General features: G+C 42.6%; 1 protein-coding gene across 1 annotated transcript in view; it reads right to left on the minus strand.

Moving 5' to 3' along the window:
• The window catches only part of MEP1A (meprin A, alpha (PABA peptide hydrolase)), a 14584-nt gene extending 10607 nt beyond the window's left edge, over nt 1-3977 (minus strand). Inside the window, exons 1-7 of the mRNA XM_009885362.1 lie at nt 3909-3977; nt 3799-3823; nt 3648-3695; nt 2794-2834; nt 2605-2683; nt 2186-2303; nt 440-615 (exon numbers count right to left, since the gene is read on the minus strand). Coding sequence (XP_009883664.1) covers nt 440-615; nt 2186-2303; nt 2605-2683; nt 2794-2834; nt 3648-3695; nt 3799-3823; nt 3909-3977 — 556 coding nt within the window. The remainder of the gene's footprint in view (nt 1-439; nt 616-2185; nt 2304-2604; nt 2684-2793; nt 2835-3647; nt 3696-3798; nt 3824-3908) is intronic.
• Nucleotides 3978-14725: the final 10748 nt, after the last annotated feature.

Consider the following 14725-nt stretch of genomic DNA (forward strand, 5'->3'; position numbering starts at 1 on the left):
GGGGGGGGGGGGAAGAATGCATAGAAAACTGGCACTGTTTTGTCAAGCTTTTCCATACCTCTGCACATCAAAAAGCTGACAACAGTGCATTTTAAATATGTTTTAAGACTTCTTGCTTTGGAGGTGGTTAGTTACAGTGCACAGCAAAAAGGGACCCAAAAGTCAGAGTCTGGATACTATTAACATCATCTTCATCACCATGATTCAAGATAAGACCAAGTTAGTAATAAGGTGAATTATTTTTAGCGCTGTTCCTGGTCTTTGACCAAAGAAGTTGTATCAAAATCCTGCTACATCTACAGATTGATTTACAGTGGTCTCAGGTGTGGCCCAGTGTTTCTAAAATCATATCTTTAAGAAGGTCTTAAAATCTAGGAGGGAAAATAAGATACTGATGAATCTGCACTTTATAAAATCTGACTTGAAGGTCAAAACCTACCTTTAATAATTTCATCCCACCAGATTGTCACATAGTCATCCCGGTCCATCCTCGACTGCTCATGGTAAAATCCTAAAGCGTGCAGTATCTCGTGTTCCACAATTGCTCTGTAGTCGCACCCTGTCCCAATAGAGAGGTTCTGTCCAGTCTGCAGGTCCCCCACCATGGACCAACACCTGAGAAAGAGAGACATCTTACTGTCTGTTGAGTTTTCTGCTCTGTATTTAAGTTCTCGGTCTGCTCACTGGATTTAAAGTAATATCAAAAAAGCTTTAAATATAAAAGGAGTAACATAAATCATTATTTAGGTGCTGACCAGATGCCTTCCTACTCTACAGATAGAAAGCAGACTGAGCCACAAAAATACACTCACTATCACTTGCATGGGGCCAGCATTTTACTTAACCTCTACTTAGACAAGCTCACCCCTGATTTTTGAGATCCACAGAAGCTTAGTCCTGCATCAGCTGTCATTTTGCCAAGAAACATAATACATACAACACAATACATACGTAGAAACAGTAAACTCGTCAAGATAGACTGAGCTTTTTTTGCGATCACTTGGGCTAGAGGAGAGATCTAGAAGGATTTGGAATAGCAGCATTTGGTCCTTTTTAACAGCAACTATGCAACACATTGGCCATAGGTGTGAAATTACGTTTTTCTGTGAGGGCCCAGCCCTTCGTCCGTGACTTAGCAGAAGCTAATTATGACTGAGGAGGAAACGAGCTCCTCAGCTAATTCACTGGGAACTTTTTAGGGTAGCCCAAGGGTGATATGAGACGCAACTGCTAAAGACCATCTGCTTGGACTGTAGCTTCGTTTGCACGTCACAAAGCAGTGTCAGGTGCAGTTTGCTGAAGGAGCTCTGAACACATTAATGTGGGTCCTGAAAACAAAGAACTTGAGTCTATGGTCTCCTGAATAGCTGCTACCAGGGAGTTTGCAGTACCAGGCTCCTCAGCACCAACTTGTCAAATATCATGGTCCTTGCAGTCTTGTAAGAGAGGGTAAGAGAAGTGTCATAGGACATATTGCCCCAGGAAGAGCTGAGGGAAGAAATACCAGTGCCTATAGGCCTTCATGAAGTTCTGGAAGAACAAGATATATTCACCGCTGATATAGTGAGAAGATTTTTGTGCTTTTCTAGATTTTCTTTCAAAACATGCTTAGATGTAGGAAATAAAATAAATCTTTCCAGTTCCTGAAAACCTGAGTCTCTGAGTATCTTTCAGATTTTGAGACAACTTTTCGTTGAAGAAGAGCCGCGTCAAAACAAAAGCAATATTACAATAAACTGGCTTTCCACAGCTTTTTTTTTTTTGACCTGTCTTCCAAAGATTTCAGACCCTAACTTCTGGCATTTCACATCCTTGGTAAATTAAGAGGATGTACATGGAGACTGTTTTGCCCACCACTGAAATAGAAGACAGCCCTAGGTAGGAAAGTGGAAGCAGTTGGTGAAAACCCAGAGATGCTGGGGTTCACCTCATCGAAGAGTAACCACCCAAACATCAGATGCCCGTTCCAAGTTCATCATCTAAATACCCTCTGCAGTCAGCAGAGGGAGGCAGCTGCTTCCAAGCTTTGTGTCTAAGAGGGGAAGATGCGCTGCTTTCTCAGTGGCCTCTTTTTCTCTGCTGACAACAAACTTAGACTAAACTTTTAGACTGCTGCAGTCAAACGGAATGAATTCCCAGCTGATTCTACACAACAAAACTGAACATAAATTGACATAAACCTTACCCGCTTTCTTTTCTAAAGAATATGTAGGTTCTCTCTCCTTCATATGGCTTAAAATCAATGCAAGACTTAAGACGGAACATTTCAAACGCCTGGAGAATTACTCCTTTGGCATTCAGATCTGGAAAACACAAATCAGGAAAGCAACTTAAACACATTGCAGATGATTCACCCTGGAGGGGTAAGGTATGCACGCACATACACACAAGGGAGCAAAAGAAAAATTATTGAATTTGATGAAATTGTGTTTTGTTATGATAGGTGTAGAAGAAAAAAACATGGGTTTGATATAAAGGAGCTGCCAAATTATTAGTGAATTTTAATGTGAGAGAACCAGTTCTGAAAAAGGCAAATTTTTTATCACAGTGTCTCCAATGCAAATAAGGATGGGAGCTAAAATCTGAATAACGTATTTGCATTACCTAGATCATCACCCAGAATATAGGGAATGGGGAACTTCCATCTGTAGGTTTCGTTTCTTAGGGCATTTCGATGATTTTTCTGAAAAGGGAATTAAGAGCTGGTGATGCATCTGCTGTGGTGAGATGGGCTGATTTGTACCAAAAATACAGTTAGGGCAAGTGGTAGATATGAAGTTTTTAATTACTTACAGGGAGCAAGATATCACCCTGAAAAAGGTCGAGTCCAGCAGCTGAAAAGTAATTTAATGAAAGATAATGTAAATGAAACATCAAATATCAAACGTATTTCACCTCATAAGCCATATTGAGCCTACTTATACAAGGTCAATGTTCTTGGACATTTACAGAAAATAAAGAAACACCAGCCTCTTTAAACTGAAATATAGGGACAGGCCTAAAAGTAACAGTATTTTCTACTCAGTATTTTCTACTCAGCAATGTCTGCATTTTTCATGGCAGAAATCTGGTGGCCACCATTATCTATGTCTAGTTTGATAACACAGTCACACAGTGAGATGGTGCTCTAGGGAATATAGTAATATTGAGTAAACCACAGTGCACCATCAAAGGATATATGGGAAATTGCATTACAGGAAATAAAGAAAAAAAAAAAAAGAGCAAGACAGTACAGTGTGTTATGTCTTTTCCATTTGATTTCCTTACCCCATATAGAAGTTCAATAAACATCTAAGCTATTTTCCACTTTGTAAAACTTTATAAAAATCATATAGAGATTTGGGGGGGGGATGATGGTGGGACTTCAGAGCCTTTCCAATTGATATAGCATGTTACCGCCTTAGCACTGTGGGTCTGTCCAAAATTCAGAAGTGACAACATCTGCATCCCTTGTTTACATAGGGTTACAGTCCTAGGACAGATTCATGTGGCAGAGACAGAAGAAGGTAATTCAGAACTCAATTATATTTCTCTTGTTACCATGAACTACTTGACCATCACACACCCACATCTTTTTTACAATACTGAAAACTCAGCCTTTTGCTCACAATTTTTCAGGCCTTATGAGAATTTAGACACGAACTCACCTAAGTTTATGTCTGGAATGTCCTTGATTATCTCACCAGCATCAGCATCTGCTGCTGCAAGACAGACAAAACATTATGTGTTCAGGTGTGGTGGCACAAAGCAAGCAGAGGAAAATGCTTCATAACTCAAAACAGCTCACAGAGCACTTACCAGCTTCACCAGAGAGGCGCCCAACCTGAAAGAGAATAAAATACAACCAGTATAAGGTATGAGACATCTCTGGACTGAAAGGAGCTTGTAGAAATTAGGTTTCTACTTACAGAGACTGGAGTACCATAAACACAACATAACAGAAGCACTAGGCAGAGTGGGAAGATGTTAGAGCACATTTTTGCTACGGAAAAAGAAGCTGGTGCCTCTCATCTCTTGCAATATATAGGACGTGCTGATGAGCTTTCCACAGAACTTCAGCCAACCAGCTTCAAACTTTCCACCTTTGTAACTTTATTATAACGGCAATATTTTCCTCCTAAATGGCACATGATGGCATTGTTGTTATCAATTACCTAAGTCCACTTTGAGGAATGTTACAGAGAGGAATGTGATAACTTTGTGTCTTCAGTGTGGCTGGTGAAAGACCCATCCAGACTTTGTCTAAGAAGATCTCAATCTGGCCCAAAGTTGCTGACTCCTTCCATTGTGCTTGTTATCTGTCAGCATTGCAATCGTGACTGTACAGGAGGAAAGCTTAAGGGGAACAATTCTGGGTTTATAGCACTCCAGTGACATTAGAGTTTGGCCCAGTGCTGTTTTCAATTAATAATTAACATCACCTTGTAAAGATTAGAGATAAAAGAAATATGATTATGAATGCCCGAACAGTGTTTTCCCACAGCTGATCCCATCCCAGGACTGATGCCTCTGCACAACGTGCCACTCTGCCTCCAGAGATGGTCACATACATCAGTAGATCCTTGGCCTTCCAGCTTGATGCTTCTTTCTTTTCTGGTGGGTTTCAGAGATGACAAATTCTTGTCCTGCACTTTGCTGTCTTCCTTCTCCAGGGACATGGGTCAGAAATGGCATGTGGGCTAACTGAGTCAAGGCTCCAGAAAGCTCTAGATCTCCCACAGGACCTGCGTCGTACCTGCTATCACCTTGCAAAAGTCCCATGTGCCCTGGAGTGTCTCAGTGCCTTAAGCTTAGGCAATTGAATCCTACTCTCTCATTTCCCATCTGAAATTACAAGTGATGAAGGTTAAGGATGTCCATTTCTATGTTCAGCAATTAGGTAGGAAAAGGCTTGTGCCAGACACCACCCCCCACAAAGGGCTTGAGTGGGAAGAGAAGAAAAAGTGCTCTGGAGGTGCTTCACATACTACTTCCCAGCAGTGTTGGCAGGACACACTGGGCTACTCTGTCCTAGAAAGGAGTCAGTCCTTCAACTTAAGCAACATATTTTCCTCCAAACAGGTCAAAGTAGGGAGCTATTTGTATGAGATCACATTGCAGAGATCTTTTCTTTTTTTGAGAAGAAAAGCCCCAGAGGACTGATCTTTCACCTAGCACACATGCATCTTCTTCAGTACTTGCTTTTATGAACTATTATTTCGAAGGACACTGATACCTAAGCAAAACAGGACACACTACTAGTAAAAGACAAGCATGTCTCAAGGTACATTGAGACAAGAGATACCAAGAGAAGCATCTCTCAAGATGTCCCTGCTCATTGCAGGGGAGTTAGACTAGATGACCTTTTGAGGTCCCTTCCAACCCAAACCACTCTATGATGCTATGATACATCATGTGAAGGCTGTTTTCACAGGCGAGCTAAAGGCAATCAAAGCACAGCACAAAGGCCATGAATTGCAGAGGTGTATCAGTGGACATAAGAAAAGAACAAAAAACTGAAGCAAAATCAGAGTAGTCTGGAAAACACTTAGGTTTTAGTCCCCTTAACTTAAAAATTACCCGAGGATGTCAAAAGATAAGTCATTCTGTAGGCATATATTTGAGCTTGTAGAGGACGATGGTTATGCAGCCACCTCATGTTATATACTAATGCAATTTAATATATTCATTTAGCATTTTGCACAATGTATGCATCCCCAAATGCATCCTGTACTCAGTTCGTGTGGCAAGGTTTTTGTAAGAAGGATGCTACCGGGGCGGCTTCTGTGAGAAGACACCAGAAGTTGCCCCCATGTTTGGATGAGCCTGTTTCAGCTGGTTCTGAGATAGACCTGCTGCTGGCCAAAGCTGAGCCCATCAGTGACATTAGTAGCACCTCTGTGACAATGTATTTAAGAAAGGGAAAAAACTGCTGTGGAACAGCAGCTGGAGAGAGGAGTGAGCATATGTGCGAGCAACAACTCTGCAGACTCCCAGGTCAGTGAAGAAGGTCAGTGAATGAGGGGAGAAAGTGCTCCAGGAGCTGGAGCAGAGATTCCCCTGCAGCCCATGGTGAAGACCATGTGAGTGAGGCTGTCCCCCTGCAGCCCATGGAGGTTAACAGTGGAGCAGATATCCACCTGCAGCCCATGGAGGACCCCACTCCGGAGCAGGTGGATGTGCCCTAAAGGAAGTTGTGAACCCATGGAGACCCCACACTAGAGCAGGCTCCTGGCAGGGCCTATGGCCCCATGGAGAGGAGCCCACACTGGAGCAGGTCTTCTAGGAGGACCTGTGACCCCATGGAGTCCAGGCTACACTGGAGCAGTTGTTCCTGAAAGACTGCACCAGTGAAAGGACCCACACTGGAGTAGTTCATAAAGAACTGCAGCCCGTTCATAAAGAACCCACACTGAGCAATACGTGAAGGACTGTCTCCCATGAGTGGGACCCCATGCTGAAGCAAGGCAAGAGAGTGAGGTGGAAGAAGCAGCAGAGACATTGCGTAATGAACTGATGGCAATTCCCACACTTTGTCCCCCTGCGCTGCTCAGGGGGAGGAGGTAGAGAAGTCGGGAGTGAAGTTCAGCCTGGAAAGAAGCTGGGGGGGAAGGTCTTTTTAGGTTTATTCTTATTTCTCATTATCCTAGTCTGTTTGAATGGCAATAAATTAATTTCCCTAAGCAGAGGTTGTTTTGCCTATGACAGTAATTGGTAAGTGATCTCCCTGTCCTAGTATCAATCGATGAGCTTTTCATTGTATTTTTCTTCCCCTGTCTTGTTGATGGAGCAGGAGTGATAGACCATCTTGGTGGGCATCTGGTGGCCAGCCAAGATCAACCCACCACAATATGCAAACAAATTCCCATTCTGCTTTCATGAAAACTTCTCAGTAACATTGAATTGAGTCCAGGCGCAGACGAAGGTAGGGAAGCATGCTATCCTTTTAGCAGTGACCTAATGAGGTAAACGCTTGGGAATGAGTGTTATCAAAAGCTGGGCTCAAAGAATTGGTAATGACCATGGGAAGAAAAGGGAAGTCCTGGAACAGGACCTTGGAAAGTCAAGCACAGGTGCTTCTGGCTAAGGAGGGCTGACAGAGAGACTTCAGACACAAGAACTGGGAAGTAGTCATTGTCATCAGCAAAGATAAATAGAAAGAATGAAACATGGGAAGAAAAAAGATGATATACCTAAGAGAAGGACTTTGCTGCTTGGGCCAAAATAATCTTTGGAAAGTCTATGGGTATAGTCTCTTAAAATTAACAGGGAAGCTTAGTTCAAATTCTTAAAATACAGAAACCACAAAACACGGTTTCTTTAGTGAAGTAATACATATTATCTGCCATGGATGACTGCGCTTGTAGTGAAGAGGTTGAGGGCACTTCAAGGACCAACTAGGACTTCAAACGTAATCAAAGGGGTGAGATCTGCAAGAAGAGAAAAGTAATTAATTTAATACATGGAGTATATAGTACAGTCTATCATGTATTTGGGGATGACTTTCAGGCTGATTCCAGGGGCGAGGAACGAAGCAACACCAATTCATCCAAATATCTCTAGAGACTGCAGCAGTACCCAATGAAAGAAGTAGGAGGGGAAACTGGTAGGGCAGAGATTTGCAGGTATGATGGGGCTCCAGTCTGTGTCTTTCTCAACCCCAGCAGGGGTTACTGCTGAGCTGGAGGGAGATGGGGGGAGAGAGTAGAGGGCTTGGGTCAGAGGGGATCTGAAACAGGGCTGTGAGGTGAGGAGAGGGGGTGGAAAGGCTTGTGGAGAGGTAGGAGGCATGGAGCAGTCCCTCAGTGGTTATACAGAGACAACTTCCAGCTTTCATCAGAGGGCAATGTAACACTGGCCCTGAGTTTTTATGCACCCTGGTATAAAAATGAATATTCAAATGCAGATACTGGAACCTTATAAATGTGATGACATTAGATTTAATATCTAGAAATTAAGCTGAACCCACTTATAACTGGAGACTAAATGCAGTCTCCCAACAAGTCTTTCAATTTCTTAACTACAATTTCACCTAGCAGCTGCAAATGTTTTTGGGACCACTGGCACCCATATGACACAGCAGGACTGAATTTATCCCAGTGAATTAGTGCTGGTACAAATCGCCATCAGGGAAAGCACAGAGAGTCCTCAGCTGCTTTTCTTATTGCTAAAGGGGACTTGGAAGCATTGCCGAGTGCCCTACATAACCTGCAGAAAAGCTGGGCCATTCTATATGCCAGAAATGTAGACTGTTCTTTGCATTTTTATTATGCAGCACATGTTCCTGGTTAAGCATTCATGAGAAGCAGCTTTCCTACCTTGCTAAAGTTCTTGCCGTTTCAAAAGTTTCTCCATTCTGTGCTGGAATGAAAACAAGAACTTGGCTTTTGGGGGTTTTTTTGTTTGTTTTTGGTTTTTGTTTTTTGGGGTTTTTTTATGAAGAGCAAGGGAGAAATCCTCCTGCCAGGAGACTTCACAGCCTGGTGTTCACAGCCTTTGGTCGCGTGGAGTGAGTCTGGATTATCAGCGTAGTCTCAACTGTTCTCTCCTATCTGAGGCAAGTGCTGTGACCCCTGTACTAGGGTCAGGTCTGGTTTCATGATTATTTACTTATACAAAGAGTTTCCACTTTCCAGGCACTGAGATTTCCCAAAGGAAACTCACTTCAGATGGGTTATAGGATTCATCTCACACACCATTAGTCATCAGTGATGGATTCCTTTGCAGTCAGTGGAGATCAGCACATCAGAAGAGCAGTTTATCCCAACTATAATGGAATGGGATCACGTGTATGGGATCGTATGAAACCCATACCAGAATTTGGTTTGGACACCAAAGGGGATGCTGGCCAATTTCCAGTGATGTTCTCCATCAGCTGAAGGGGGAAATAAATACATGTGAGAATGGGAAGTCCAGGACAATCCCAAATCAAGCTGCATCTTCCTCACTCATCCTGTGACCTGTTCGCTCGGATGGTGATTGTCTGATGCCCTGCACCCTAGCTAATCTGGGAAACCACCAGGAAACCACCTCTGAGCCAAATTCTTTTCTCATGGGCACTAACTCTGGAGTTGCTCAACTGAAGCAAATGAAGGTTAGATTTACACTGGACACTTGAACAAACTTTTATATGATAAACCACACCAGTGTTGTCTCATATCAAACTTTGCCAGCACTTCAGATATGGAAACACTTTCACTTACCTGTAATAGTGGGCAGCTTTTCCGTTCATCTAACATTTCCAGTTCCATTGTTTTTCTTAGCCCAGATTGCTAGCTTATCCTGTGGACTTCCATCTAACCTGTAGAAAAACTGAAGGCATTTTTCCTTTCTCCTTGGATAAAGGACACAAGATTCCAGAAGAGCTGACTGACCAGCATGTCCAGTATCTAAGTGCATGAAATATCCTCTGTCTGGGAAGTACAAAACACAGTGGTGTGATAAAAGTTTTTGACCCATTCAGTAATGAAATGCCAGTGCTAAATAAGTTTTAGTGTACTCTCCACTTGCCTGAGCTAGAAAGTTATTTTCAAAGTAGAAAAAAAATATTTCAATAGAAAAGAATTCTCCCTACATTGCAAATCAATATTAAAATGAAAATGCACTTAAATATGGCTTGCAACCTAGTGTTTAATTGATTAGATAAGGCACACGTTTGGTTCTGTTCTTTAGAAATGAAGTACGAACTGTACATGTGCCAGTCCTGTCAACATGTGCAAGTGTAAGTGGATGCACTTGGGCAGGGATTTTTCTGAAGACAAACTATGAAAGTATTGGAAGGGTCTTATTAGGTCAAGGCCTTCAGTCTTCTGCTTTGCCTAGAAACAGTGCCCTGCAAGCCTTTTACTAATAGATCAGTCTTCCCTATAAAAATAGCTAAAGACATTTTTGCCTCACTTCTCCTATGGGTAAAGAATTTATTAAATTCCCGCCCAATTACTTTGGGCTCATGCCCTCTCATGAGCTCATGCCCTCTCATGGGCTCATGCCCTCTCATGCTAACGTGTTTGAAAAAACGACTTTCTTTCTTTCATAGTTAGTCTGCAATTCTGTCTGTGGGCTGGAGTGATACTTCCTCTGAGTCTTCAGTCTTCCTTGGCAAAAAGGACAACCACTTGCACCCTCATCCTCCACATCAGCCCTGTTCTGTATATTTCAATTTTAAATCAGCTTCTTGAAGACCACTGAGCAAGTGCATCAGCTCCACAGAATAGCCTCAATACATCCCCTCTCTATAGGAAATCTCTCTCTTGTCAGCAAGGACATTTTCAACCTGCATCACATTGCAGGTTTCCAAATACCCTGTGGCGGCTTCTATGGGTTTGCACTTTTCTCTCTTCCTGACGTGCAAATAACAGAAATCATGTAGAGAACAACAACTCATAGAATCACAGAAGCATAGCAGCATAGCAGCATAGAATGGTTTGGGTTGGAAGCGACCTTAAAGATTAGTTCCAACCCGCCTGCCATGGGCAGGGACACCTCCCACTAGACCAGGTTGCTCAAAGCCCCATCCAGCCTGACCTTGAACATCTCCAGGGATGGGGCACCCACAGCTTCTCTGGGCAATCTGTTCCAGTGCCTCACCACCCTGATTGATGCCTCATGCTGCTCTGAGCTCCACTGCTGTTTCCGTCTGCACGCCTGTGTGTGGATGTGCTCCCATAAGCATCGCTGGCCTTATGCGTTAAGTTCCCCTACAAATACCCAACAAAGCTGCTTATTTTCCAATAACTGCTGACCCTTTTGCTCTCAGGAAACTTCTGAAGGCTGACTACTTAATTTTTAAATGTTTTTTCTTCCCCCTCCTCAAAGCTGAGCAGTTAATTGTCTGTCACCAGCCACGAGAGGCAGGAAGCTGCTGTCAGTTCCCCAGCCACATGTTCTGTCACACATCCAGAGCCTTTACAGTGTCAGCAAACCGCACACCCTGCAAACCGCAAGTAAACAGCCCGTCAAACAACAGCCAAACAGGCTTGCTCCTCCAGAAACAAGAAATTGCCAATGGTGGGACCTGAAAAACCTTCCAGTTCATTTTGCTCCCCGCTTGGAGGGTCTTCCAAGTGCTGGTTGTTGCACTGTGGTCTTCACTGGGTGCACATCTGCCCTCTCAGACCCCACATGTGATGAGAACAGGAGCATCCCCTTGCCCTGACTGCTGCATGCCTGCTCTCCTCCTCACTGCCTGTAAATTTGGTATAACCACAGGACCTCCAAACTGTAACCAAACACAGCCTTAGGCAGCAAACATGATCAGCTACTGCCAAAAGCCACCTCTTGCTCTCTCCTCCCTGGGAGCAGGTTCCACAGAAACGGCGTTCTTTTCTATTCAGCAGTTTTTTCCTCTCCTGCACCACAAGATGCTTTTGTGACTAACCATCACTTGTGTTTTGGGAAGCAGATGTGCCCAACTGTGACCACTTGTACACAGAGCAGTTAGGCTCATGCCTGTGTGTTTCAAAAGAAACATTTTGCTTGAGGATTTTTGGACTGTCTATGTAATACTCTTCTGCAGTGTTTCATTTTCTCCCAACTGCCTTTGAAAACAACAGACCCTACTCAATTCCCGTGTCCTGGAAGCAATCAAAATACTGCAGAACTCAAAACAATCATATCTGTTCAATATATGTTTAAATCATTACAGTTGGAACCAAAGCCTCGATCAAAAGGACCCCATGCAATGCTCTCCTCAGAAGAGGGGAAATCACTGTGGGTTTACTTCTCAGATAATCCTTCAGCCTCCCTGGGTGGTGCATCTTGAACAAACTTTGAATTACCAGCAGCTCTACCCTCCTGACACAGCTCTCTATCACACTGCAACCCCTCCCTTGAAGAAGTCTTCTGAGGGTGGTTTCCTCCTGCTCTGTGACACATTGCTGAAGCTCAGCTTCCTATTTTAATGATCCTGGATTGGTTTCAATGCCAGAATTTGTCTACAAACAAGATCTGTGTATTGTGGTATTTGCTTATGTGTGTACTGTGGGGATGCCTCAAGTGAACTCCTGTACAAAGCGAAAGTGTCTTTCAGCTTTAAATAAAAACTAGAAAATTACTCAAAATCCTGTAACATATGCATGAAAGGAGGAGAGTATCACCTGACTCATTTTTATGGAGTTTCACCAAAGTCAGCTGTGGCAATCTGGTGGAGCTCCCTCAATTTTAATGGAGCTACCATCAATTTACAGCAGCAAAGTCTCAAACTGTCATTTCTTCATGCAATGTTACAAAGTAGGGAAGAGATGTAAGGAAGGGTTAAATATTTCAAATGGAAATTATTAGCCTTTCTATCTGAAAATTCAAGAGTCATGTTTAGCATCAGGTACACAGTGATTAACGTTAATAGAAGGATTTTCCTAATGACTTATTTATCTCTGTATATACTCATTCTTGTGTGTCATAAAAGAATGGGAAGGTCTAATGACTATCTAAAACTACATGTGTTACCTGCACAGTTTCCCACCAAAGTATAGTCTTCATCTCCTGGTTTCCCAATGTGTGGTCCCAATTAGTACCATCTTGTCCACTCTGCACCGTCCCACAGACATCGATATATTCAAAGGAGCACTGGTCCAAGAAGGTGAGGCTCGAAGCTGCTGGGAATAGAGTAACATATTTTACTATGGCCATTAATATCAAATAAGGCTCTCGCTTTTAACCCCATTCCACAGTGTTTACATACAGGAAATATGTTCTTAATTCAACTGAAGACTACACAGACTTTCAACATCTGTGTCTCTGTTGCCACACATACATGATGTTTCCTCCTGAAAGAAACATGTTATCTCTTTCTCCCACTCTCAGCTGAATATTTCCTTGCGGGAACTAGCTTGTCCCCTGTGTGCTCGTTTTCCTTTTCAGACATACATCATTTTCTCTAAGTCTGCCTGGGATAGGCTCTGTGTCCTGTTTCACTCTTCAGGGTGTAAATCAGAAGTACTTTTGCTGAAACTAGTGGAAATATTCAGGTTAACACAGCATGTCAGTATGGTACAGAATGTGGAGTATTTACTTTCATAGCTTTGCCAGTGGAGCTGGAAGGCACAATTATCCCCATTCATGCTCCGGACCCCAATTGTCTCATCAAACATCACATAGGCAAAAAAAAAAGAACTTGAAATACTCTGGTTTCGTAAAACCCAATTCCAGACTACTGTTACTTGAAGATTTTATCATCTTCAACAGTATGATGATCATTATCCATGAAGGAAACTGTAACTATTATGGGGAAGTCTATATGAATGAAAGATGTTAGACCTTTGATTCACTCCAACAGTATTCTATAAAGAAATGGGTATCTGGCCACCATGGATCTTGCTGCTGCATAAGAACTATAGTTTCTTTTAGCATTGCAAGAGGATCCCAAGGGTGAAGTGTTCCTGCTCCTCTCACATGACTCCATTCATGTTATCACAAAGCTTCAGTAAGGATTTTCAAATGCATGTGTGAGAAGAAGGACTTAACTGCAGTTGTGCATGAAATTCAACCCTCATAAGTCAATTCTGCTGAAATCCAAACTTTGCCAAATGACCTTGTTAAATTCAGAAAATTTTGTTGTAATGGAAGGAACGTTGCTATTGATGTAGAAAAAATATGGTCCATAGTGCAGGACTGACTCATAATCATATGAAGTATTGAGGTCATCATGGAAACAGTCATTGTGTTTGTCAAAGGCATACGCAAAACCTATACAAAAACATACACACATGATTAGGCAAGACCAGAAATAAAACTTAGCACATAACACCTCTTCAAAATGTTTTACTGTGACTAAATAATGGTCCAGTTGTGAACATGTAGGCAGCCATTCTCAACCAGAGATGTTTCAGCATTGCATAAACAGGGACATGCATCTACAGACAATTCTCAATCCTTTCAGACCTGCATTGTACTTTCAGTAATTTCATCCCACCATATCTGAATATAGTCATTGCGATCCGGTATTGCTCATGGTAAAATCCCAGCGCATGTAGGACCTTGTGTTGCACTATGGCTTTATAGTTGCATCTCTCTCCTATAGAGACCATCTGGCCACTCTGAAAGTCCCCCACATAAGACCAGCACTTGCATGGCAAAGACTGAGATATTGCACCCATTTTGAGTAATACCTTTTACGATTTGTATCTACATATTAACTCAACTGCGAGATCAAGGTAAAAGTAAAAAAAAAACCCTAATATTCTTTAGAATTTCCCATCTGTGTTTTCCAGTCTTGCCCAGACTAGATTTGCAATGCCAGGATACAGATCAATGTGTACTTTCAGCGCCATGCCACAGCCTGGCAGTGAGTCCCCGTCCCAGGTGTGATTGGCCGCCTTGTTTCTTTTTGCCCTCCCTGGATGGCAGTGAGTGCATGTTCTTGTAAAGGAGGTGGTGATGGCAAATGTTATTGCTCTTCAACTCTGGATGGCCCCAGCTCAACCAGTATAGGAAGGGGAGTAGCAGAACATGAGCAGCACAGGAAAGTACAGCAGGTGCCTTAAAATCTCATACTCTGCATTGGCTGTTTTGTGTATGTTTACCAAAGTGTTTACATAATGGGCCTGATTTTCAAAGGCACTGAGCAGCCTCCAGGGAACTCAGGTTGCACCAGCTTCCTTGGTTTGGTTCCTAAATACAAATTTAAATCCTAACTTTTCATGCCCATTCAGAAATAATCCTGTGCGTTTAAAAAAAAAAAAAAAAAAAACCTGCTTAAAAATGCTGTGCATGAGTTTTCCCTCACCCGAGGGCAGATCTGCACTGGATT

The sequence above is a fragment of the Charadrius vociferus genome, unplaced genomic scaffold, assembly GCF_000708025.1.
Source record: "Charadrius vociferus isolate BGI_N301 unplaced genomic scaffold, ASM70802v2 scaffold800, whole genome shotgun sequence".
Classification (NCBI taxonomy): Eukaryota; Metazoa; Chordata; class Aves; order Charadriiformes; family Charadriidae; genus Charadrius; species Charadrius vociferus.